Raw genomic sequence first — 21,036 nt, 5'->3', positions numbered from 1 at the left:
CACTGGTTAGGATAAGGATGATGGCCCTCTTCGACCTTGTCATAATGCACAATCACTGATGACAAGTTCAACACCGCATTGCTTGCTATAGGGGCCCATGAACAACTATTACTTGAGTCAGTTGTGAAATCTGATCTATATTCGACTTGGTCGACTCGAATGACTCCGGCATTGCACCTATTCCACCGATCATCTTGACATTCGGCCGCCCACTTATTGATAATGAGCGAGGTGTACGCATCCGCTACTGCTTGGCGTGAGCCGGCGAAAGACTTTCTGATCAATCACCCCAGTTTTGCGGTTGATGTTTGCGATACCATCATCAAGTTCTGTTCCCTATAGCTGACCATGCTTCTGCTTTTGTCTCGATCAGCTATCACGTAATCACGTATCACGTCGATTCCAACAGCTTCGTCTTGTTGTCGATGAAAGGGAGCGATCTTCTCGGGAATTGGCGGTCTTCGAAGCATAACTTTGCCAGATGACTAGTTCTCTGCCGGAATTCTCCTACAACGATGAATGGACGCACGTTCGCCAATCTCTCATGGCACATTCGGAAATCTATAGTCTTATTTCGGATAGAGTTCGAGGATGATTGAGCTGGCGCTGCGGCTGGATTAAGTGTCTTGGGTGGAAGGGATGCGATACGTTGCCGCTACTAATCAAGAGGCAAGGCGTCGGGACCATGAGAACATCGACGAGGGTTCGTTTAGCTTCTGGCCAAATTTTCTGACACAAATCATCTGGTGCCTGGAACTCCAAGTTCCCGCCTACTGCCGTAATCACTCTCTCCGAGGAGATCAAGAAAATTGAGATGATGATAGGTTTGTGGACTTCGCAGCAGGAAGGGCCATGCTCCCAGGAATAGATAGGGGTTGAAGAGAACAAGGGGGAATGGCCGAAAGTCATGTCTACACCCAATCGGGACATTGCGACTCTGCAGAAACTCGCCCCCATACTGCTTTTCGCCTGGTAAGCACTATGCAACACCCGACTCGTTATCAATGTTGGCTAGCATCCTTGGCAGGACATCGACACTCAGATCTCGACTCCTTCGTACTAATGGAAACAGATGGGATTCAACATTTCGATGCGGCCAGGCCCCATGGCGATGTACTCCACCCGTTATGGGAGTGAAGGAATATCACACATCGTGAAGAATTGCTGGATGTCAGTGGCAGAAGCATTGTGTCCGGGGTTCTGCAGAAGTGACCTATGTTTTAAGATGATAGCGATCGAAGCGTCGCCACAGGTCTCGCCTGTTCGTATCACACTACAATGTCCGCATCACGCTCATCACATTCTGGAAAGGGGAGAGCCGATGGGATTTATTATGCAACTGTACCATTGGGGAAATGGTCCGTGGAATAAACAGGTTCTACTTCTGCCGGGTCCTGATGTTTCCCCGGAAAACAACCAAGGTATGATTCGACAGCAGCATCCCGCTTCGCTAAGCACCTGCCATTCCTCATCCTCCCACTGAATCTCGCCTGTCGTATTCAGGAACATGTCCACTCTTCCGCGGGACGCTGCATAGTAGTCTGAATACTGGGAAGCATGGACCGTACTTTCTCTAACCGACTGGCTGGGCTCAGTCAGGGCGAAGGATTCGGCTCCTTTCCTTCTTTCTTTCCTTTTCCCTTATTTATTTTGTAGCCCTTTTATCCGCGGCAACAGCGAATGTACTTTTGACGCAAAGCTCCGGATACCCGGACCGTTGCTGTCTACATACCGATAGTATGGGTGAGTTTCAACGGTAGTCCCGGCATGCTATTGGAGGACTGACAGGTGCAGTTCCACGACAATCAGGGAAGTTTTCGAGCCAATTGGACCGTTGAACGGCCTGATTCCTCGCTCCGGGATTCTCGTTCCGGCACTTAGCGGCGGATTTTTATATTAGCCTATCGGCGCAACGCCTCCGGTTGGCTCTAGTTATGCTTACCCACAGCAGAAGCCGAAGTCCCCTTCTACGGTATGTTCAACTTGTGTGCACAGCGATGGACGCGCCCCTATTTCAATCTGGCCGTAACCATGGATACTGGAAAGTATGCAAAAAAACCAAATTCCATATTACTGATTATCAAAGGTCAACTATGACTAACTATAGAACCAGATCACAAATACCGTATTGTACAAAACGCCCCCAATAATTAATATATTACGCCAATTCACATTCAATCAGGCTCTCCACCCCCCGCTGGGCCGTCCAGATGTTCGTGATCTTCAGCCCGACGGATTCAACGAGAGAGTGCCAGTGCCGCTCTGTACGCTCCTGAGACGCGAAGTCGGCCATCATGATGATATCGAGACTGGTGGTCTCCCAGTAGGCATTGGTGTCGGGGATGACATTCTCGTTGATTAGGACCTTGCTATAACCGCGGTTCATGGCCGGAACCAAGTTTGACAGGATTTTGCGGCAGTTGTCATCGTTCCAGTCGTGCAGGATGGAGTGCATGTAGTAAGCGCGAGCACCTGTTCACGTTAGCCACGGCTGATGCGTAACGGGGAAAGCTAGCGGAGCCTACCTTTCACGGGCTGCTCTGTAAAGAAGTCATGGGCCATGACTTCGACACGGGGATGAAGCGACGTGCCTCGGGCTTGCTCGACCACGTTCGGAAGATCCTGAAGCACCAACCGTCCAGGCATGTCGGGCCATTTGCGCTGGAATTCGGAAAGGTCGTGGCCCAAGCTGCCACCGACGTCGACCAGAAGGACATCGTCTGCCTCTTTCAGCTCCATCACCAGCTCAGGGACCGGGTAGAACCCGACGTCCATCCAGCTAGGACGACCCTGGTGATAGGCGGACATGTGATTGTTGAACTGGGAGGCATGTGCGGGATGGTCACGGAGAAACTCGAAAAAATGGGAGTCGGTCCGGAAGCCCAGCTGGAAGGGACAATCTTTACCGTCGGTCGGGTTGCGATAGTTGTTTTTGCGTAGGTATGCGGGCAACGCCAGGACACCATCTGTAATGCAACCAGTCCTGGGTCTGTTAGTCTTCGTCTGAAGAGGGGGAAACGGGTCTAAGACTAACATGCAAGCGTAGGCATCGCTGTACCGGGGCACTCCAAGCGTGATTGAAAATCCCGTCCGACGGTACTCATCCGGTCCCGTTTCGTCAATGACGCCAACGGCGCTCAGGTGTTTGAGCAGGCGAGCTATCGAGTCAGTAAAAGCTTGGAAAAGGAGGTTATGCAAGACAACTATTCATACCGAGAAGCGTGCTATCAGCACCGGTTTTCTCGGCAAGGTAAGCCGCACTCTTTGATCTATCGTCTCGCGAAAGGATAGCGAACAGTCCGAGGTCAACACCGGTCTCGATGGCTGCGTATGTAGTGGACTAAAACGTCAGCGTACCCTTCTACTGGCATTGGTGGATGTTCATACCTGCGACCAGCAGTAGCGGATCATGGTCTCACGGGGTGTCTCCAATGCGTGAACCAAAGACCGTGCTGCGTCCAGCAGGGTGGACCGGGCGCTAGCATCATGGTCCGCGGAAAAAGCAAGGCCATTTGCGAGAATGTCCTTTAGCAAACCCGGGACCTTGTCTGGAGAATTGGCGGAGATAGCAACCTTGTCATCAAAGCAGAAGTTTCCATTCGTATGTCCATTTTTCACGGCGCCATTTGCAGCGCCGTTGGCCTTTCCGTTGGAGACACCATTGGAGACACCATTGGAGACTCCGTTGGTGATGCCGTTGGTTGGGCCGTTTCTGATGGTCATGATGAATGGTTGGATACTATGCTAAGAAACACACGCCGGTTTGGATGGGGTAACGAACAATGTGAGGAGCGACGCTCTATATATCACCTGTACTTTAGCCGGTCAGGGGATCAAATTCTTGACGAATGGAGTCTGGGTTGTCTTGAATAGGGGCTGTACTTCTGTAGTTGTGCCATGCTTGTATACTCTGGATTACCAGATTCGAACAGGTGCTGTTGTAGGAGTAGTGACTGCGGCAACTTTCAGTGGGTCTTCGTAGTAGGAATACGAATTCCCTGGAGCTCCTCGGGACTACGCTAACCATATGACAAGTAACGGCCGTGCAGGTGCTATTTCGATGGGACCAATCACAAATCCCACGCTCCAACGGCCCCATATCCCGGCCTGCTGTCATTTGAAAAGCCGAGCTCCACTTAATCTGTTCTCTACGCACCGGCCGGACACTGTCCTGGGATTTACGGGGCCAAGATCGAATAGGAACGAGCCGCAGGTCGTCCGAAGTGTTATCATTTATTATGGTGTTGCGCCTACCATTCTATCTATGGAAATGTGAAATTACCTGTCACAGAACTTTTGTCAGACTCTATGACCAAGAGTTTTCTGTGATGCCGGTGCTGTGATGGATGCACTTTGTGTCCCACGCCCCTGGTCTGGGGGGCGTTCAGTCAGGGCTTCTGTCACTTTCATTTAAGGTGCCGGCAGGGACGAAATCTCTTCCACTAGCAATCTTCTTTGTCTTATTGTCCCAAGATGACGGTTACAGAGGACGACAACCGCGGCCCTAAGATCCTTGGGGTCTTGTGGGCTTTGACCGGCCTAACAACGTTCATAGTCGCAGCAAGGATGCTTATCCGAGGAAAGTTACTGAAGAATTTTGGCCCGGATGACTGGTTAATTGCCGCATCCATGGTAAATAATCCTTTGGCTTGCATCGTCTTCCTGTATGCTGACGAGACAGTGCATGGGCTTAGCTTACTGCGGCGTTACCACAGCCAATGTGATCATTGGCTATGGCAAGCATGCTGTCTTTCTAAGCCAGGATAACCTCGAGACGGCCATTCTCCTCAACACCGTCAGCTTCCTTTTCGGCATCCTCTCCTTCACCCTGCCTAAGCTGGCCGTCAGCGCCATGCTGAACCGGATCCTCAATCCAACCCTTTTCCATCGCATTGCACTCTGGTTCTTAACTGGATTCGCGGCCGTGGTATCCGTGATTTGTATCCTTGTCCTTTTTACCATGTGTGATCCACCCAAGGCCCTATGGAAAATGCATCTGGTCATGGAAGGCGCTGCAACTTGCAAGGATACCTGGATACTAATCGACTATGCCATTTTCACTGGAGGTAGGTTTCGCTCCATAAGAATAAACAGATTGACCTAACGATAATCCCCCAGCGCTCTCAGCTTGTGTCGACCTCTACCTGGCCATTTACCCCACGACTATCCTATTGAGTCTGCATATGTCGCTGCGAAAGCGCCTGGCCCTGTGCGCAGCCTTGGGTCTGGGGTCCATGTAAGTATCCTCGCCGTCCAGAGTGAATCCAACTAACAGACCAGCGCCTCCGCAATGGCCATTATAAAATGCACGCAGCTCAAGGGCCTGGCCGACAAGTCCGACTATACCTGTAAGCCACGCTCCCGTACGTCGCGCCGCACAGTTGCTGACTTGACTAGATGGGACGGCAGATCTCGTCATGTGGACCAAGTATATTGCACGATCCGTTCTACTACAGACCCATCACTGACCATGAGTAGCATCGAGTCCAACGTCGTTATCGTCGCCTCTTGTATTCCCACCCTCCAGCCCATTCTCGAGCTCATCCTCGGCAAGCGCTCGCTCGGGTCGTATAGCAACAACTCCAGTCGCCAAAAGAATAGCAAGTACATGAACTCGACATCCTACGTACACAGTCGTCGATCGATGGTCCGAAAGCCGGAGCCGACTATCAACGATGTCGAAAGCCAGGAGAGTATCCTGCGCACCGACGACGACCAACACCACAATGATGCGCATCCGCTGGGACAGATTCGACGGACAGACAACGTGACGGTAGAATATGAGGCGAGGACAAATGATCCGGACGGAAGACCGTCGTGGTAGCCCTGCGTTCAGCACCCTCTTTTACCTTCTTCGTAATGTTTTCTTGTGTTAAAAGTCACTCTTAATCCTGTTGCGATCTATATATTTCTTCAGATACCCGCATACCGGGTCGCAACACTTGTGCCATCTCATTCCTTACTGAACTAGCTACACTTATGAATCCATTATCCACGCCCTTTCTTCGCACATACCTTACATTTGTCCTTTAAACAGTGGTTCTTTAAACACCCTAACAATTCGAGTAAACAATGACTAAGCCACATGCTCCCTCTGATTGGTCCCCCCCACAACCTCGGTCTCGGTCCAGCATGCGGGGGGTCTTGAGGGATACAAAAGAACCGAGAGCAGACAACTCAAGACAAACCACTAGACCCTCAAGATGACTGAGGTTAGTACCACACCATTTGCGGAGCCGCCGTATTTGCGCGGTCTACCGTCCCCCTACTACACACCTGCGCATCGTCGCTTCCAGAAGGCTTGTCGCGAATTCCTCTGGGAGCATCTATTGCGCCATGCCATGGACTGGGAGCGCCAGGGTACCGTACCGGAACACGTCTTCGAGACGTTCTGCCAACATAACATGTTGTTGCCGAACCTCCCTGCGCCATTGCCGGTTGGGTGGCTGAAGCGGTTGGGCATCCATGACATTCTTGGGGTCAAGATCGAGGATTGGGATTACATGTATACAGGGATCTACTGCGACGAGCTGGCTCGCTCTGGCCTTGCCGGTCCCGGGGCATCTTTGAATGCTGGATTTGCATTTGGCATTCCCCCGGTTATCAAGTACGGAAGTGAAGAGCTACAGGAGCGGTTCCTGCCCGAACTGTTGACTGGCAAGAAACGCGCTTGCATTGCTATCACGGAGCCCGAAGCTGGCAGTGATGTGGCCAATCTGACGACAACGGCCAAGAAGACTCCTGACGGCAAGCATTACATTGTTAACGGGTCCAAGAAATGGTGCGTTTCCGCGACGGATTCCCGTTCTGGAGACATTGCTGACCATCCAGGATCACCAACGGCATCTGGTCCGACTACACTACCATGGCTGTCCGCACGGGTGGCCCCGGAGCTGCTGGGCTGTCGGTCTTGTTGGTGCCTCTGAAGGGTTATCCCGGAGTCACCATGCGTCGATTGAACGTGTCCGGACAAAAGACCGGTGGCACCACGTACATTGAGCTGGACGACGTGGCTGTCCCTGTGTCGAACCTGATAGGACGCGAAGGCGAAGGCATGCGCATTATCATGACCAACTTCAACCACGAGCGACTCACGATTGCCGTGGGTGTGACGCGCCAGGCCCGCGTCGCGTTGTCCGCGGCCGTCCAGTACTGCTTGAAGCGCGAGGCGTTTGGAAAGACACTCATGGACCAGCCCGTGGTGCGACACCGTCTGGCCAAAGCCGGCGCGGAGCTCGAGACGATGCACGCGTGGGTCGAGCAGATCTTGTACCAGCTCTGTCATATGAACAAGGAGGAAGGCGACCTACGACTGGGAGGGATCACGGCGCTGGCCAAGGCCAAATCAGCCATGGTGCTGAACGAGTGCGCGCAATGTGCGGTGTTGCTGTTCGGAGGGAACGGCTTTACAGCGACGGGGCAGGGCGAGCTGGTCGAAGGTGAGTACTCGTCCACCGTGTATTGTGGAATATCGACTGACGGGCAAAGCTATCTACCGCGACGTCCCCGGAGCGAGAATTCCCGGAGGATCGGAGGATGTGTTGCTCGATTTGTCGGTACGTCAATTGGTCAAGGTGTACCGGGCAGAGGAGAAGAAGCTGGGTCGGGCGAAGATTTAGAGAACAACTGTCCATTTGGATATACGGTCGCAATAAATCAGAGCACCCAATTGTCATATGCCATGCTAGCATCATTTCCGAAACAAACAAAAAAATAGAACCGCGTATATATCAACAACCACAGCATAAACATTCAACCATATCAATGCAGCATTCACATGTTTCCTCGCACAGGAAGCAACAGCACATGGCCGCGATACTGCTCGGGTCAGCCCAATCCTTCTTCTCCTTCGCGTCGGGTATATACTGACCATGCCGTAAGACAACCACGGTCCTTGCTCTGCGATTCCGGGGGCGGCGGCGGCTGATATTGCATCTGAAGGCAAGCTGTTAGTGAAGCACGATCTGGACACGACCGAAGGGACATACCGGCGGAGGCTGAGGCGGGTACTGGCCTCCGGGAGGAGGTGGGTAACTAGAGGGTCAGCTTAGGCTCGGAAGCTGTAGTCAGTACCATGGGACAGCACTTACTATCCTTCTTGCGGGGGGTACGACATGTTCACTGTTATTCTTTGCAAAGTGTTATGGATCTGGTGAAATCAGAAGGAGAAGGAAAGAACAAAAGAGAGAAATATATCCCCTGCAAGCCCAGGCAGAAGGAATGCTTTCTTGGCCCCGGACTATTGAGGACTATTATGTGCCAAGTCTTTGTGTAGCGCCGGAGTGAGACCGCTTAATGCCCTACAGCCAGTGTTATAGGCCACTGCTCAGCTATGCTCTATATAAAGATGCCCCTGTTGTCCCAATTTACCCAATCGGGAAATGCGGTCACCTGACGCCAAGTTACAAGGCTGACTAGGGCAGCCAATTATATGGCCTCAGGAATGGTGCTGCCTGGTGCCTGGTGAGCATAATCACATAACTTGGATTAGTCATTGTACACAAACTATGCGCACGTGATCGGAATAACAATAGTCCTCAGCCTCGAGTTTCTGTACTCGCACCGCACTCTACTACTTCATCACCACCCTCACACCCTTGCTGTCCATTCTCGCAAACGGAATGAAGATCTCGTGCTTCACCCTCACGTCCTCCACGTCCGTCTCAAACAGGTCCAGCTTGAATCGCCGCAGAATCGTGCTGATGACCAACAGAATCTCCGACCGCGCAAGGCTGTCCGGTCAGCATCCAGTCTCCTAGTTAACCCAGGGCATGAACCTACTTGATTCCGACACACTGTCGCGATCCCTTGCTGAACGCTACCATGTACTTCTCCAGTCGCTTACGTTCTTGCGGTTCCGTCCAACGCTCGGGGTTGAACCGGTACGAGTCGGGGAAGACGTCCTCGTTGTGGTGCATCAGCACGCAGCTCATGCTCACGGGGGTCTACAAACATTAGCGGCGAAGAAGAAAGGGTCGAGAAAGGTGGCATACTCCGGGCGGAATCGTCCAGTTTTTGAATTGGAGGGCGTGGTACGGCGCGGTCCGCGGTAGCCGTGCTGACACTCCGTACGACAGTCTATTCGGTTAGTCGACATTCAGCTGCGAGATACGATGACCGTCCTACCTGAGTCCTTCCAGCATAACTCCGTTCTGCTCTCGTCAGCAAGGGCTTTCGACTCCATGAGGGATTAAACACACCAAGTACGGCATCTGCTCAAGTTGCACCAGTGATGCGTTCTGCTCCGGATCCAACGTGTTCAACTCTTCCATCAGCTTCTTCATGATCGCTGGGTCGTTCAGAAGGTAGAACGTGATGTAGCTCATTGCTTTGGCCGTCGTCTCGGCGCCAGCTGACACTAGGATCTGCATCTCCTGTGCCAGCCGTTCCGCGCTCTTGTCCTGCTCCGGCAGACTGCTACCGAGGATGTCATGGAAGAAGGTCTTTTGTTGGTCACCGTTGCTCACTTTCTCGGTATTAACTTTCCGGTGGTAGTTTGCAGTGATGGCCCCAATCATCGTTCGACACCGACGCTGGAACGCGAAAAACAACTCCATCCCGGGGTTCAACCACGCCGTCAATCGTTCTGGCATCGCGAACAGTAAGGGCAGGGTCCAGGCGATGGGCCGGAAGAAGACCAACGTCTTGGCCGTTCCCATCATAGTATGGTTCCACGCAGGGATAAAGTCCGGTTCGTCGAGATAGTGGTATCCGTCGCCCATGGTGTAATCGGTGATCACGTCCGTCGTGAAGCAGGTGAAGGGGTATTCGATGTTCACCGGACGGCCAGTCTTCTTCCATTCCTCCAAACGACGACAAAGCTTGTCGAGCAGTGCCCGCAACGCGGGTTCCTGCTGGCGGATGCGAGCCGTGGAGAAGAACGGGTTCATCTGCGAACGCAACATACGGTGCCGGTTGTGCTCAATCGCATTGATGACCGCAAGAGGAGCCCCGAACGGGCGCTGGTAGTATTCATATTTGTTTCGCGGCGTGTCACGGGCGTAGAGGACTTCGTAGTAGTTAGGGTCATTGACGTGCAGCTCGTCGGGACTGATACGCACAATCGGACCATACTTCTCGTGCAGTCGACCGATATGAAAGGTGAACTGGCCGCAACAGATCGTATCGTAGTAGAATTCGTACAGCGAGGTCAACGCCGCCAGACGAGGACCGGGGAAGGAGGCAATTGGCGACAGCCAGAGTCGATACACGGCAACACCCACGACATACGCTGTGACCAGCACAATGAAACTGGCATACGGATGTGCGAGAACCAGACGCAGCAATTCCATGGCAGCGGTTCTGCATGCAGTGGTGAGGTGCTAATGTGTCTCTTGCATTCTTTTTTCCCTTCGTTTTACTGTCTTCTTATTCCGCAGAAACCACATTAGGAGCTTGGACCTTCCGCTAATAATGCCACTATTGCTAATTGGAACTAGGAAGTAGTAACCACCACTGGGATGCCTTTCCGTTCGGAGTGAAGCTGCCGAATTGGGTGGATCAACGGTGGATGACAGTTGGGAGCCGTCCGACTGGCAGCCGGTGCCAGCACGGGCCATGAGATTCTTCAATCCCGGCAGTCAGGGATGGGACTTTTGGTTGGGAAACGTTACGGAGTCACACTACAACTACTGCCACGTCGACTGCTGGTGCAACTTGACTAATTTGATTAGATATTCTGCATTATGAGTGTATATACAGGATTCACATCGGACATTCCTGTTCCATCACGCGTTGCGAAGCTGTCTAGCAGTCCTTGCTCTAGTACTTCTTGACGTACAATGGAGTCTTCTGGAACTGGCCTTCGCCAGCGCCGAGGTAGTAGATCTTCTGGGCACCGTCGTCGCCCTGGACAGCGAAGGCCTGCTCGCCGTTGAAGGTGAAGTAGCCCTGGTCATTGACACCCCAGCCGTTGATGCTGGCACCCTCGGGGGTGGCACCGGAGTGAGGCACGGTAAAGGCAATGGGCTTGTTGGCGTTGGTGATGGCGTACAGGTTCTGCCAGCCGGTGGGAGTCTGATCGTCGGCAGTGTAGGTCACCGCCGAGCCCTGGGAGCTCTCTCCGCCGCCGTGGACTATTTCGGATCAGCATCTTTGCGGATTGGAAATCTTCGGGAAGGTCACTTACGGACGAGAATCTTCTTGTCGTCGGTGCTGCCGCCGACGTAGGCGTTGGCTGGACCGTTTTAGCATGCGATCGGATCTGCATTGTAGGGGGATCACTTACAGCCATCAGTGAGGACAGTCTTGCCACCATCAGCGACGAGAGTGAAGGCCTCGGGGAGAGAGGCAGCCACGGTAGCGGCGATGAAAGAGGAAACGGCGGCGATGGAGAGCTTCATTGTGAGTGGATGATAAGGTGACTTGAAAATGTTCTTCTTGTCTTGATTTCTCGAGTTGTAGTGGATTGGGATGCTTTGTTGCTTGGGAATACCGGCTTATTTGTACCTGAGGTCTGGTCGGGATCCTGGTGACCAGGTATCCGATGCTGACTTCATTGCGGGTAGGGCGATGGACCATGTCTCACAATCATGGGTCATTCAACTCTCTTGGTCCAGTTGTCCTGGTCGATTGCCTCGAATTTATCCGGTCACCGCCAGTTCAAGCACGTTGCCTCAGAGCATCGCAATGCGGAGTACACAGCACGGAATACATATCGAAGACCATTATTCAGGCTGAAGCTAGTTTCGCTTGTCCAATGGCCATTAATGGCGATCAGAACCTTCGACCGTTGTTAATTTCACTGCCTCCACTACCCCTGGTGATCTTCCGATATTTTACCCTCTGAACATCTATCTGGGTACAATGTTATTCGGTGCGGTCGCCATGTACGGAGTATACACGTCTCATTTGATTAACCATTTGGGTATCATTGACCTCCGCAGCAAAATACCTGTCTTCGCGACAGTGTACAACAACATTCAATGATGCAATTCACCTCTGTCAAGACGTCCGAATCATGCATCACGGAAGAATAACGGTCAAGCCGGAGTATGTATCCAATGTCTCAGCACGGCCAGGCGATCTTCCGAAACGGCGCAGTTCCATGATTTCTCGAAAGCGACGGAAATCTCGCAATCCAAGACACCACTAACCATCCTTTGCAATGATTTGCAATTTAAGGCTGTGTTGGTAACATATCACGGAATAAATGCCGGCACTTGGCAACCTCACAATGGTCCTTTTGGGCGTCTCATGCGTGTCTTACTGACAACACAAACTGCGGAAATAGCGCGTATCGGGTATGCAAAATATCTTGGGGTTCTATATTGTTCCGATACTTACATCTCATACAACAACTACACGGCGAACTCGCAGTCTACGAGAGGGATCACATCTATAGAGTAAAACACGATTGGAGGATGGACGAGCGGGTTGCCTTTCAAGGGTAACCGAGTAACTGGCCTCATATTCGGATAAAATGGAGTGATTTGGTCGGAGAGATGAAGCAAAGGCAATAGTTTGTAGGCAGTCTTCATTTTCTTATATCTCCTCACGGTCACTTCACTTGCGACGGAGTACAATACAATCAGATGTGTCCTACAATTGATGGTCCTGGTGTCCCCGAGATTCCGGTCAGTTGAAGGGATGGTGAGCCCTTGGGAACCTGGTGCTGCTGACTGGGTGCCTCAGGAGCTGTGGGCAGCGGTGGCATCCCAAGTCACGGAATCTTCACATCGCTTTGCTAACGATTCGTGCCCAGTGGCGGCATTAGCATGTCGGACAGAATGCCGTCCAATGTTGACAAATGTTCAACTAAACCCTCATCGTCAGTGCTATTTTTGGCAGGACTGCGTTCCTGGGCCTGTCGAGAGAAGGCCCAGATTGTCAAGGGACGTGTTAGTGGAAGTCTAGCGTGGTCGTCGTAGACGAACGTTATGCGATTCTCCGAATAAGCAGACTGACTACCTGAACACGATCACTTCAACCTTCAGGATCTTGTCTGCAGACGCTCATCGACTTCTTGTTATCAAGTTGCGTCGTTCCTCTCCTATGATGTCCCGACAGCTTTCGGATTAATATCCCATATCCGTACGTTGTTCAAACAGCCTCTTCATTAGCAGTGTCAGTATACAGGGAGAAAGTAACTACTGAGTTATCTGTTTCCTGTTATGGCCGTGCTGCTCCAGTTATGTTCATTTATACAAAGGGCCGAAACCATTCAAAATTAAGAAAAAAAACCAGTTCAAGGCCTGGAATATATGGGCCTCTTAATGGGTGTATACAAAATGAACGAGATTCGTTTCCATCTCACCTCCTTAAGCATGCCATGCTACAACTATCAAGTAGTTTACAGTGAGCCTTAAGTAGATATGCGAAATCGCAAAGAGCTGTCTCGATATATGTCTACGTGGTTATATTTCTTTTACCTAGTATACTATAGCAAAAAATGCTCACGCAAAATTAAAATTAGCACGCATCGTTTATTATCAACACATTCTTGTAGCCGTGTATGCATCAATCGATCCACTCGCGTAATCTCAGTCTTAACCCGTATGCAACCAATCAAACCCACTTGACCATTCTAGCAAAGAGGCTGAATCCTCCCAGCAAAGCCGTAAGTCCGGTAAAAACAATAAGCACACCGTATCCACTGCCATAAGCTCCTCCAACCGTCCCCTGCCACGGATGCCCGTTGATAAGGGCGGAGCTCAACGGCCCGCTGAGGATATTCCCGATACCGCGGCCGGCCTCGAGGAAAGAAAAGACCATGCTGAGGTCTGCCGATGGCTCCGTCTTTTCCACCTCACGTGCAACGACGGACCATGTCGACGAGAATGCCCCAGCAAAGAGTCCATACAGAGAGGAAAAGAGGAACAGCACACCAATATTAACAGACAGTCCCCAGACGAGGAACACGGAGATTACTGCCCCAATGGTCGATATCATGATGCAGTTTGTGACGTGATAGCGGTCAGTCATGTACCCCATAATGGCGCAGCCGATGACGGTGGTAAAGTTGAAAAGCACCACAGTGAGCGATGCCAGGATACCGTGAGTTCCAATCGCAGCGGCGTGTGAGGGAAGAAAGACAGCCGGGAGGAAATACCCGAGTGCCTCAATGATGTTCGCCAGCTGGTAAATGATGTACACCCGGTTGAACTGAAACTTGAGATTCAAGCTACGCCGGGTCGATGTACGCGTCGGAATGCGAGGCTTTAGGAAGAAGAGAAACGGACCACCTAGAAGAAATAGGCCCACTGAGGAAACGCGGAGCGTGGTTTCCCATCCGTATCGATCCAGCAAAGCCTGTATGGCAATTGGGAAAACCATTCCAGTAAGTCCAGAGCCACCCTGCAGTTGTTAGAATGCAGTATGTCTGATTCTAAAGACAAGAACCTACCCAGACCAGTCCGAATGCGAACCCCCTTCGTTTGACAAACCATTCGGTTGTAAAGATGATAGCCGGTGTAAAGGCCAGACATCCTCCGATTCCGTATAACACACCCTGAGACATTGCTAAATGCGTGACGTTCGTTGCGTATGAGCTAGCAGCGAGCGACAAGCTCATCACCACCATCCCAATTGTCGATAACCAGCATTGTATCCGTGGCCATGCAATCATAAGGCCAATAACGAAGGGCGTGAGGAAATACGCGAGACCCTATTCATGGTCAGAATGTACCGAGTCACAGTTTCCACTTATACTTACTGTCGCGCAGGTTCCGATAATTGCGATGCTTCCGGAACCTTCAAAAGGTGCATGGGTTTGATAGTATTCTTGGAACACCCCGAAGGAGGAGGCATAGCCTGCTGCTGTATCAGTGGTGTACTTTAGCATGGCACATTTGCTAACATACCCCAGACAAGACCTTCAATCACAAAGGCTGCAACCAGGAACATCCAAGCTCCGACCCCTCTGTCGACAGGGGGCAGCTGGGAATCCTCTTGAGACAGAACCTCATCGGAGAGCTCAGACACAGGTTCCGAGGCGGAACGGATAGTTATGGCTTCTTTAGTTGAATAGTCGTGCATCTCGGCCATCGCTTGCTGCAGTTCCCTAGAAGAATATGAAAACGAGCAAAAAGGTAATTATGGGGTCTTCAAGTATAAAAAGCGAGGCTTTTATAAACATACGAACTGCCCAAAAAATAAAATAAAATAAATCAATAGAGCCCCTCCGGATGACGTTCAGGCCAAGCAAGCTTGGGATGCAGCCTGTTTGCCCCCCAAATGGCCTTTGCGTGGCCATTCCTCATCGTCTGTGATTTAGCCTTAGTTTGCCATGGCGTCAAGATGATACTAGAAAGTACTCTGTACGGACCACAGTCAATTCATCTCTGCAAGCTTTGGGCGCCTATGAGATATGTCCGTGCTGCCTGGTATGTAGGGTACTGCCGATCCCATGGGGTCCCCGGTATGCATAATCGAGCCCTAGTTACTAGGACTTCGATCGAGTGAAGCCTACGGATCGCGGGTCAGGAAGTATCGGCCGGTACGGAGTAGAGATTCCGGATCGACGATATGGGAGTTGCTCAAGGTCGTGTGGAATTCCGACGCAACACATCATTTGAACGCTTATGCGGTTTTATTCAAGTCCCACGTGCTACTAGTTGCTCCAAGCTATAGACGGGCTGGATGCACGGCAATAGGTCCCGCGACTTGTCCTATCGTTCCAATCATTGGCCAGCGGTGATCACTGATTTGCTTTGGTCCAGGCTTTGAAGTGTTCGGCGCATTTCTGTCCAACCGGAATTCAACCCCCAGCCTCCTGTTTCCGTGGAGTCACATCAACATTCTTGTTGACTGGATTTGCCTTGATTCTGCGCTGGTGTAGATAAGCGGATCTGGACCCGTGATAGAGAGTACTCCGTAACCCCTGTGGAAGACACAATGATAATAATGCGTGTCAGGAGGAATCTTGGAGAATGAGGGGAAATATCCCGAGCTCTCGGACGTGCATGTTTGGCCTTGAAGAGGAGAATTCCACATTTCCTGAAATAGGACCGCCGTAACTTAAAATTTGACAGACCGGTTTACCTGGATCTTGTGAAGTATTCAACGATCGAGGGAATGATGTAACTTTATTATTAGCTACCTTGATTGTGACTCAACAGAAGTCGACAGGATGCCAACCGTTGAACGTCTCAGCTGTCACCCATTTTCATCATTTGCTCGGTTGACATCTGACGGCGAAGGTCGAATTGAATACCTGGTGGTAATCCTACAAAGGAATGACCGATTCCGACAATACTTTGTTTTTCCATGCACATGGTCTGGTCATGCACAGGGCCGACTTGAAGGTGGAAGGTTGTGTTGTTCTGTTGTTTCTCGGGCCAGGACACCGTGTACATGGCTTCTCACCCAAGTGCACAAATAGCTGCATGAAAAGCAGAAGCCTGGGACACTCGGCAAGGTCCCCGGGAAGCGAATAGGGTCCTGTTCATAGGGTCAAAGAGCCAAACGTCTAGTGTGTCGTCAATTGATGCTCTGTCATATGAGGTGCCTTGCATGGGCTCGGAATATTACACCCAATTGGAACAAGGCAGTTATATGCCATTTGAAGAATATGAGACAAAGTGGTGTCAAATCGCGATCCGGCATCGTGGAGCATCGTGTGTACAAAAGTTCCGAGGTAAACTGAGACATTTCTCCAGCGGGTTATGCGGAGATATGACGTTGCGTGTTTCAGGTTGTGTCTGAAACCTTGAGTGATATCAGAGCAGTTCCTATATCCTTAGGCCCGAGACAAGGTTATACTCGGCAGGAGGTGAATCTAGGGCTGATCAAGGCGGCTGTGCAGTAGTTCGTTGCCACGGATCCAGGCCGGATCGTCTGCATGTTAGTGAGCCACCTTCGCGTACCGTAAAGACAGAGAAACCCGCCAGCTCCAAGCAGCTCTGAAGCATAGTGTTGTCTGTAGGAGTAGAGGCAGTCATTAGAAGCAGTCGAGGAGTTCTTTCCAATTGGGAAAGACCAGTGATTTTCTGGCTCGATATTGATCCGATGGGGCGAAAGACTGAACATCTCCATATTGTGCTAGTCATAACTTATAACCTTTACTAAATGTTGCCAGAAATACGGTTTATGCACTGATAAGGCTACGTACACTTTACACGGGAGTATCATCGGCAATTAAAATACTTGGTTGATTATTTGGTCATACATGTTAATCTCGTTCGCAGAATATATACAATTGAAATGGAGTCACTTCTATGAGCATGTAATCGTACAAATACAAATCATAGTTCACCCGCATCCTTTCCAAGCTCAGCCTCGACGACGAGACTATATCGTGCAAACTTGCTGCGCGCCCGGATTTTTTCGCCGTAAAATATGAACAGCGGAGGGACAGCGCAGAACAAAGTGGCCACGATGGCAAGAATGGAAACAGCAATGTTGGACCCCAGGTTATGAAACATCTGGGGCGTGAACAGGGGGAACACGCCTGAAAGCAACGCCCGTAGGAACTGTACTGCAGCTGTTCCACTGGCCGAGTAACTCAGGTAGCTATCCGCCAAGTAGCCCTGCAGAACTGTGTCGAACTCATTGAGGGCGTATCCAATAAACGCCAGAGCAATCGTGGGGACAATCCAGTGAACATTGTGCACCTTCGGCGGGATGGTCCAGGCCAGCCACCAGAGCCCACCAGCAAAAGCGGCCGCCCCAAGAGCCAGACCGACCAGCTTGTCCTCGGGCTTGACGGGCCGGCCCTGACGGTGTCGCATCTCAAAGATATACTCGTCTAGCCACCGAGTGAGAGTACTGACGCAGACACCCACGGCAATAGCAAGGAATGCTAACGAAGCCTGAGTGCTGGAGAACCCCATAGACTCATAAATGATCTCAATGGCCTCAGTGAAGATATACAACAGACCAAAGGCCACGGCAGTCATGAGAGCCACAACGAAAACAACAGGCTCTGTGAAAAAGAGCTGAGCAGGTCGGAAGAGCGCGTCTTTGGCGAAGGTCTGGAAATCCGGAGCGTGGTCGTGGTTCAACGGCTGGAGCTTGAGTCCCGTTTCACGGGAGATGGCTGCAACTTCGTGGGAAAGGAGATATGAGGGTCGAGATTCTCGAATGAGGCAGAGGAGGCCAGTAAGGGCGGCGATCATGATGGCAAAGATGTAAAAAATCCAACGCCTATTTGTGCATCAGCATGGTTCCATGACGCCAAGAAGAGCAAGCATACCAGCCCAATCCAGCAATGATATGTGTACCCATAATGGGCCCAATAATCAATCCGCAATTCGAGGCAACAGTCCAACCGAAAATGACCCAAATCCGTTCACGCGAATTGAACAGGTCTTCTGTGCTGCCGCTGGCCACGGTGTAGGGAATGGCGGAGAGCAAGCCCGCAGCAATACGGGCTACAATGACAGCTGCTATATGGGGAACGACACCGACGATAACACAGCAGATACAACTGAGTGCGGAGCTGATAATATACAACTTCTTGCGGCCAAAAGTCTCAGACCAGGGAGAAAGAACGATGGATCCAACCACCTGCCCAAGAAGGAAGCTGTTTTCTGTCAGCTGAAGTGGTGGTAACTAACAGGACGACAACGCTTACACTGTGACAAAGCAAAAGGTCGACAAAGTCTGACCCAGGTGGTATTCATGACGGGCTACTGAGGCGGCCGAAGACTAATCAGTTAGACTTTGCTTCTGTCAAAATAGCAGGCGAAACTTACCCCGGCCGTACTCGAAGCAGTTCTATATAAGGTCAGTCAACTGGTCGGCCACAGATTCGGGAGGACACCATACAGGAAGAGATCCAGAAAGAATATAATCGAGATATCATAGACTCGGCGAAGCAACGGCCAATTTCGCGGGTGACGTTTGTTGTCTCGTCGCCAGCGTACCAACTGACCATCCGGGGTGAATTCGAGCTCATGCCCGGAAAGGACCGCTTCAGCACAGGGTTGTTCCGATTTGACAAGATCCGTCGAGTCTGAACTGCTCATGATGCACTGCACTGAAAAAGATAATGACCGACTGGAATGTGGGTGACCATTGGTGTATTATATGATAAGTCTGTCTCAGGTAAGGGGCCGGTTGCACAAAAGGCATTCCAGCCGCGTACTCTTCATAGAGTTAGTCGGCTGGATCCAGTCCAGGTCAAGCTTTCTCAAGCTTTGACGTACCATGGGCTGCGAATTGGAGGCAACGCATCATAACCGGTCTGGGCAAGCATGGGGATCTTCCGGTCGATCATTGGCGATTTTGTGCTCTAATTTCGTCATATCTGATGCATCCTACAGGATTAAGGCGACGGCGTATGAACTACTAAGTGTCCCAGCTACGCTATTGATGTACTATGTATCTCGGACGCAATGTCGATCACGGATATTTGCTTTGAAAATAGGTATGCGAGCATTCCTACCAGAGGATTTCTATTCTATGCAAGCACGGAGTAACAACATTGGCAACACAGGCACACGATGAACATTGGCCACCACCGTTCGGAACCAGAAACACCAATGTCTTGTCCTTCGACCCGATCTCCGGTTCAACCAATCACAATTCCTTTCTCGGTTAAGCAACTTGCGGTAAAAACCACGGCCAATTGTTGGTCTGTGATTCGTACCACCGTCTACGTACCTCGCTGTTTTGCGGAGAACGTTCCGTTTCGCTCTGGATCAACCCTGAACCTTCGAGGCCAGGAAGCTAGCAGCCTCACCGGCGTTTGCGCCGTATGTCAAGTGGGCTGCGGTCACGATCAACGTGCCGTCGCAGACCATGTCTCCGAGAGCGCAGAACACCTTGACCTGGTCCTTGGGGTAGTTGGGGATCTGGCCGTGGTCCTGCTGGTTGCGAGTGAATCCGAAGAACACCACGCCCTTGACCTTACTCTTGACGTCGTCGTCAAGCTTCTGGACGGCGTTGTCGATGACTGCACTTCCTTGACTGCAGATTGGTCAGCAGCGTTCTAACATCTCGACGGCAGAGATGACGCATACCTGTATCCTCCAGCAACGATATTAGCCTTCGGGCACTTGCTGGACGCATCCTTGAACATCTTGACCGCCTCATTGATCGCGCCCGGGTCGGTGTTCTGAGGCAAAGCATTCTGCATCAGGCCGCCCGAGTAGGCGCCTCCCACGCCCTGACAGCCCACGGAACCCAGTTTCTTTTGCAGGTTTTGGCAGACTGGGGGTCCGACGACGCTTCCCTGTGGGCGGGAATGCATGTCAGCTTTTACTTTCATTCCGCAGCGAGAGGAGTTGACAAGTCCAATCCTACCATGTTTCCAATCTCGGTTGACCCGCGGGCGAAGATAAACATTGTATCCTTGCAGTTACCCTGCTCGACATCGTTGGAGCTGCCGAGAAGCTGACGGACTTCCAGGTCGGCAGGCTGCGGGACGGGAGTAGCCACTGCCAGCGAGAGCAGGGCAGAAATAAGGACAGACTTGAGCATCATAGTGCCTGTAATGGAGTGATAATCGACGACTGCCGGAGAAGGGTCAAGGACTGGATCGGATTGCTCTTCAAAACATCATCCTCTAGGTCATGTCGATGGCAGTATTTATAGTGAGAATCATATCGTTCTCTAACACTCAGGCCCCTGCACGAGAACACAAAATTGGGAACCGGGAGGCCATTAGTGCCGAGTATCCCAAGACGGCGGGATTGATGCTCAAAATGATCTCCTCCCCGGACACCGTGTTTCAGCCTGACATTTGCTGAACCTCTGGTCTTGCAGAGGTTAGTGGTGCCCTTGACAGTACCTCATGATATCGAAGCGAGCTGTTGACTACAAACTTGACTACACAAACAAAAGAAAGCCCTGCTCACTACATGTCACTGGAACTTCTCCCTGAATAATCTCGATAGCGAACCTCTATCAGATCGAATATCGAGTATCTTTCTACCGGCATCGCTTCCAAATCGGGTTAGTGCCGTGGTTCTGTCGCATTTTTGAGACTTTCCAAAATTCGATCTGCTCTCTTTTTTGTTTCGGAATTAGAGTGTGTCTCCGATCATTAGCACTTGTCGGCCCGGGGAAGCTGCCAATTCTGTACCTGATCGAACTTTCTGGTTCTTCGGCGGGTAATGACATTGGTCGGGCTACGAGAAGGCTGATGTTCGG

General features: G+C 51.3%; 10 protein-coding genes across 10 annotated transcripts; 3 read left to right on the top strand and 7 right to left on the bottom strand.

Moving 5' to 3' along the window:
• The first annotated feature begins 682 nt into the window (after positions 1-682).
• On the top strand, positions 683-1,869 carry EURHEDRAFT_136184 (uncharacterized protein). Its single transcript, XM_040777755.1, has 4 exons — positions 683-972; positions 1,073-1,421; positions 1,504-1,743; positions 1,795-1,869. Exons 1-3 carry the CDS (start codon positions 895-897, stop codon positions 1,575-1,577), a joined length of 501 nt encoding a protein of 166 aa, XP_040643013.1. The 5' UTR covers positions 683-894; the 3' UTR covers positions 1,578-1,743; positions 1,795-1,869.
• Positions 1,850-3,926, bottom strand: EURHEDRAFT_471100 (o-methyltransferase). Its single transcript, XM_040785324.1, has 7 exons — positions 3,388-3,926; positions 3,214-3,340; positions 3,035-3,158; positions 2,526-2,983; positions 2,125-2,472; positions 1,943-2,073; positions 1,850-1,876 (listed from the first exon to the last, which is right to left on the bottom strand). The coding sequence occupies exons 1-5, from the start codon at positions 3,721-3,723 to the stop codon at positions 2,159-2,161; spliced, it is 1,359 nt and encodes a 452-aa protein (XP_040643012.1). The 5' UTR covers positions 3,724-3,926; the 3' UTR covers positions 1,850-1,876; positions 1,943-2,073; positions 2,125-2,158.
• A 547-nt stretch (positions 3,927-4,473) lies between these two features.
• On the top strand, positions 4,474-5,824 carry EURHEDRAFT_446911 (uncharacterized protein; the record flags this gene model as incomplete). The annotated part of the gene is made up of 6 exons (XM_040783635.1): positions 4,474-4,632; positions 4,682-5,066; positions 5,119-5,236; positions 5,281-5,348; positions 5,398-5,428; positions 5,479-5,824. 6 exons carry the CDS (start codon positions 4,474-4,476, stop codon positions 5,822-5,824), a joined length of 1,107 nt encoding a protein of 368 aa, XP_040643011.1.
• Positions 5,825-6,203: 379 nt separating this feature from the next.
• EURHEDRAFT_447027 (acyl-CoA dehydrogenase family protein) lies at positions 6,204-7,619 on the top strand (the record flags this gene model as incomplete). The annotated part of the gene is made up of 3 exons (XM_040783644.1): positions 6,204-6,781; positions 6,832-7,439; positions 7,489-7,619. The coding sequence occupies 3 exons, from the start codon at positions 6,204-6,206 to the stop codon at positions 7,617-7,619; spliced, it is 1,317 nt and encodes a 438-aa protein (XP_040643010.1).
• Positions 7,620-7,626: 7 nt separating this feature from the next.
• EURHEDRAFT_408600 (uncharacterized protein) lies at positions 7,627-8,170 on the bottom strand. Its single transcript, XM_040780870.1, has 4 exons — positions 8,091-8,170; positions 7,989-8,034; positions 7,871-7,935; positions 7,627-7,818 (listed from the first exon to the last, which is right to left on the bottom strand). Exons 1-4 carry the CDS (start codon positions 8,114-8,116, stop codon positions 7,731-7,733), a joined length of 225 nt encoding a protein of 74 aa, XP_040643009.1. The 5' UTR covers positions 8,117-8,170; the 3' UTR covers positions 7,627-7,730.
• A 402-nt stretch (positions 8,171-8,572) lies between these two features.
• EURHEDRAFT_446896 (cytochrome P450) lies at positions 8,573-10,292 on the bottom strand (the record flags this gene model as incomplete). Its single annotated transcript, XM_040783634.1, has 5 exons — positions 8,573-8,732; positions 8,782-8,945; positions 8,994-9,078; positions 9,127-9,152; positions 9,201-10,292. 5 exons carry the CDS (start codon positions 10,290-10,292, stop codon positions 8,573-8,575), a joined length of 1,527 nt encoding a protein of 508 aa, XP_040643008.1.
• A 351-nt stretch (positions 10,293-10,643) lies between these two features.
• EURHEDRAFT_408594 (uncharacterized protein) lies at positions 10,644-11,421 on the bottom strand. Its single transcript, XM_040780869.1, has 3 exons — positions 11,228-11,421; positions 11,129-11,176; positions 10,644-11,075 (listed from the first exon to the last, which is right to left on the bottom strand). Exons 1-3 carry the CDS (start codon positions 11,340-11,342, stop codon positions 10,762-10,764), a joined length of 477 nt encoding a protein of 158 aa, XP_040643007.1. The 5' UTR covers positions 11,343-11,421; the 3' UTR covers positions 10,644-10,761.
• A 2,085-nt stretch (positions 11,422-13,506) lies between these two features.
• Positions 13,507-15,293, bottom strand: EURHEDRAFT_528257 (putative MFS monocarboxylate transporter; the record flags this gene model as incomplete). Its single annotated transcript, XM_040787049.1, has 4 exons — positions 14,802-15,293; positions 14,654-14,751; positions 14,345-14,605; positions 13,507-14,295 (listed from the first exon to the last, which is right to left on the bottom strand). The coding sequence occupies exons 1-4, from the start codon at positions 14,983-14,985 to the stop codon at positions 13,507-13,509; spliced, it is 1,332 nt and encodes a 443-aa protein (XP_040643006.1). The 5' UTR covers positions 14,986-15,293.
• A 1,890-nt stretch (positions 15,294-17,183) lies between these two features.
• Positions 17,184-18,914, bottom strand: EURHEDRAFT_541214 (MFS general substrate transporter; the record flags this gene model as incomplete). The annotated part of the gene is made up of 5 exons (XM_040787388.1): positions 18,709-18,914; positions 18,636-18,657; positions 18,515-18,588; positions 18,134-18,463; positions 17,184-18,084 (listed from the first exon to the last, which is right to left on the bottom strand). The coding sequence occupies exons 1-5, from the start codon at positions 18,906-18,908 to the stop codon at positions 17,184-17,186; spliced, it is 1,527 nt and encodes a 508-aa protein (XP_040643005.1). The 5' UTR covers positions 18,909-18,914.
• Positions 18,915-19,551: 637 nt separating this feature from the next.
• Positions 19,552-20,722, bottom strand: EURHEDRAFT_471081 (cutinase 1). The gene is made up of 3 exons (XM_040785323.1): positions 20,188-20,722; positions 19,905-20,116; positions 19,552-19,851 (listed from the first exon to the last, which is right to left on the bottom strand). Exons 1-3 carry the CDS (start codon positions 20,365-20,367, stop codon positions 19,584-19,586), a joined length of 660 nt encoding a protein of 219 aa, XP_040643004.1. The 5' UTR covers positions 20,368-20,722; the 3' UTR covers positions 19,552-19,583.
• Between the last annotated feature and the right edge of the window lie 314 nt (positions 20,723-21,036).

Source organism: Aspergillus ruber (genome assembly GCF_000600275.1).
Source record: "Aspergillus ruber CBS 135680 unplaced genomic scaffold scaffold00002, whole genome shotgun sequence".
Classification (NCBI taxonomy): domain Eukaryota; kingdom Fungi; phylum Ascomycota; class Eurotiomycetes; order Eurotiales; family Aspergillaceae; genus Aspergillus; species Aspergillus ruber.
Note: the sequence above shows the minus strand (reverse complement) of the source record. Positions and strands in the feature narration are given on the sequence as shown.

What these genes read in the sequence shown, in the direction of transcription:
- EURHEDRAFT_471081 (XM_040785323.1), bottom strand. Translation starts at nt 20,367, where the DNA reads ATGATGCTCAAGTCTGTCCTTATTTCTGCCCTGCTCTCGCTGGCAGTG. An exon ending in CAACCGAGATTGGAAACATG is followed by an intron (nt 20,117 to 20,187) that starts GTAGGATTGGAC and finishes TCCCGCCCACAG; the next exon opens with GGAAGCGTCGTCGGACCCCC. An exon ending in ATCGTTGCTGGAGGATACAG is followed by an intron (nt 19,852 to 19,904) that starts GTATGCGTCATC and finishes ACCAATCTGCAG; the next exon opens with TCAAGGAAGTGCAGTCATCG.
- EURHEDRAFT_408594 (XM_040780869.1), bottom strand. Translation starts at nt 11,342, where the DNA reads ATGAAGCTCTCCATCGCCGCCGTTTCCTCTTTCATCGCCGCTACCGTG. An exon ending in GACTGTCCTCACTGATGGCT is followed by an intron (nt 11,177 to 11,227) that starts GTAAGTGATCCC and finishes AAAACGGTCCAG; the next exon opens with CCAACGCCTACGTCGGCGGC. An exon ending in CGACAAGAAGATTCTCGTCC is followed by an intron (nt 11,076 to 11,128) that starts GTAAGTGACCTT and finishes GATCCGAAATAG; the next exon opens with TCCACGGCGGCGGAGAGAGC.
- EURHEDRAFT_408600 (XM_040780870.1), bottom strand. Translation starts at nt 8,116, where the DNA reads ATGTCGTACCCCCCGCAAGAAGGATA. An exon ending in ACCCGCCTCAGCCTCCGCCG is followed by an intron (nt 7,936 to 7,988) that starts GTATGTCCCTTC and finishes GCTTGCCTTCAG; the next exon opens with ATGCAATATCAGCCGCCGCC. An exon ending in CGTGGTTGTCTTACGGCATG is followed by an intron (nt 7,819 to 7,870) that starts GTCAGTATATAC and finishes TGACCCGAGCAG; the next exon opens with TATCGCGGCCATGTGCTGTT.
- EURHEDRAFT_136184 (XM_040777755.1), top strand. Translation starts at nt 895, where the DNA reads ATGGCCGAAAGTCATGTCTACACCCAATCGGGACATTGCGACTCTGCA. An exon ending in CCCATACTGCTTTTCGCCTG is followed by an intron (nt 973 to 1,072) that starts GTAAGCACTATG and finishes TAATGGAAACAG; the next exon opens with ATGGGATTCAACATTTCGAT. An exon ending in TTCCCCGGAAAACAACCAAG is followed by an intron (nt 1,422 to 1,503) that starts GTATGATTCGAC and finishes TGTCGTATTCAG; the next exon opens with GAACATGTCCACTCTTCCGC.
- EURHEDRAFT_471100 (XM_040785324.1), bottom strand. Translation starts at nt 3,723, where the DNA reads ATGACCATCAGAAACGGCCCAACCAACGGCATCACCAACGGAGTCTCC. An exon ending in TCCGCTACTGCTGGTCGCAG is followed by an intron (nt 3,341 to 3,387) that starts GTATGAACATCC and finishes CTGACGTTTTAG; the next exon opens with TCCACTACATACGCAGCCAT. An exon ending in AGCGATGCCTACGCTTGCAT is followed by an intron (nt 2,984 to 3,034) that starts GTTAGTCTTAGA and finishes TAACAGACCCAG; the next exon opens with GACTGGTTGCATTACAGATG.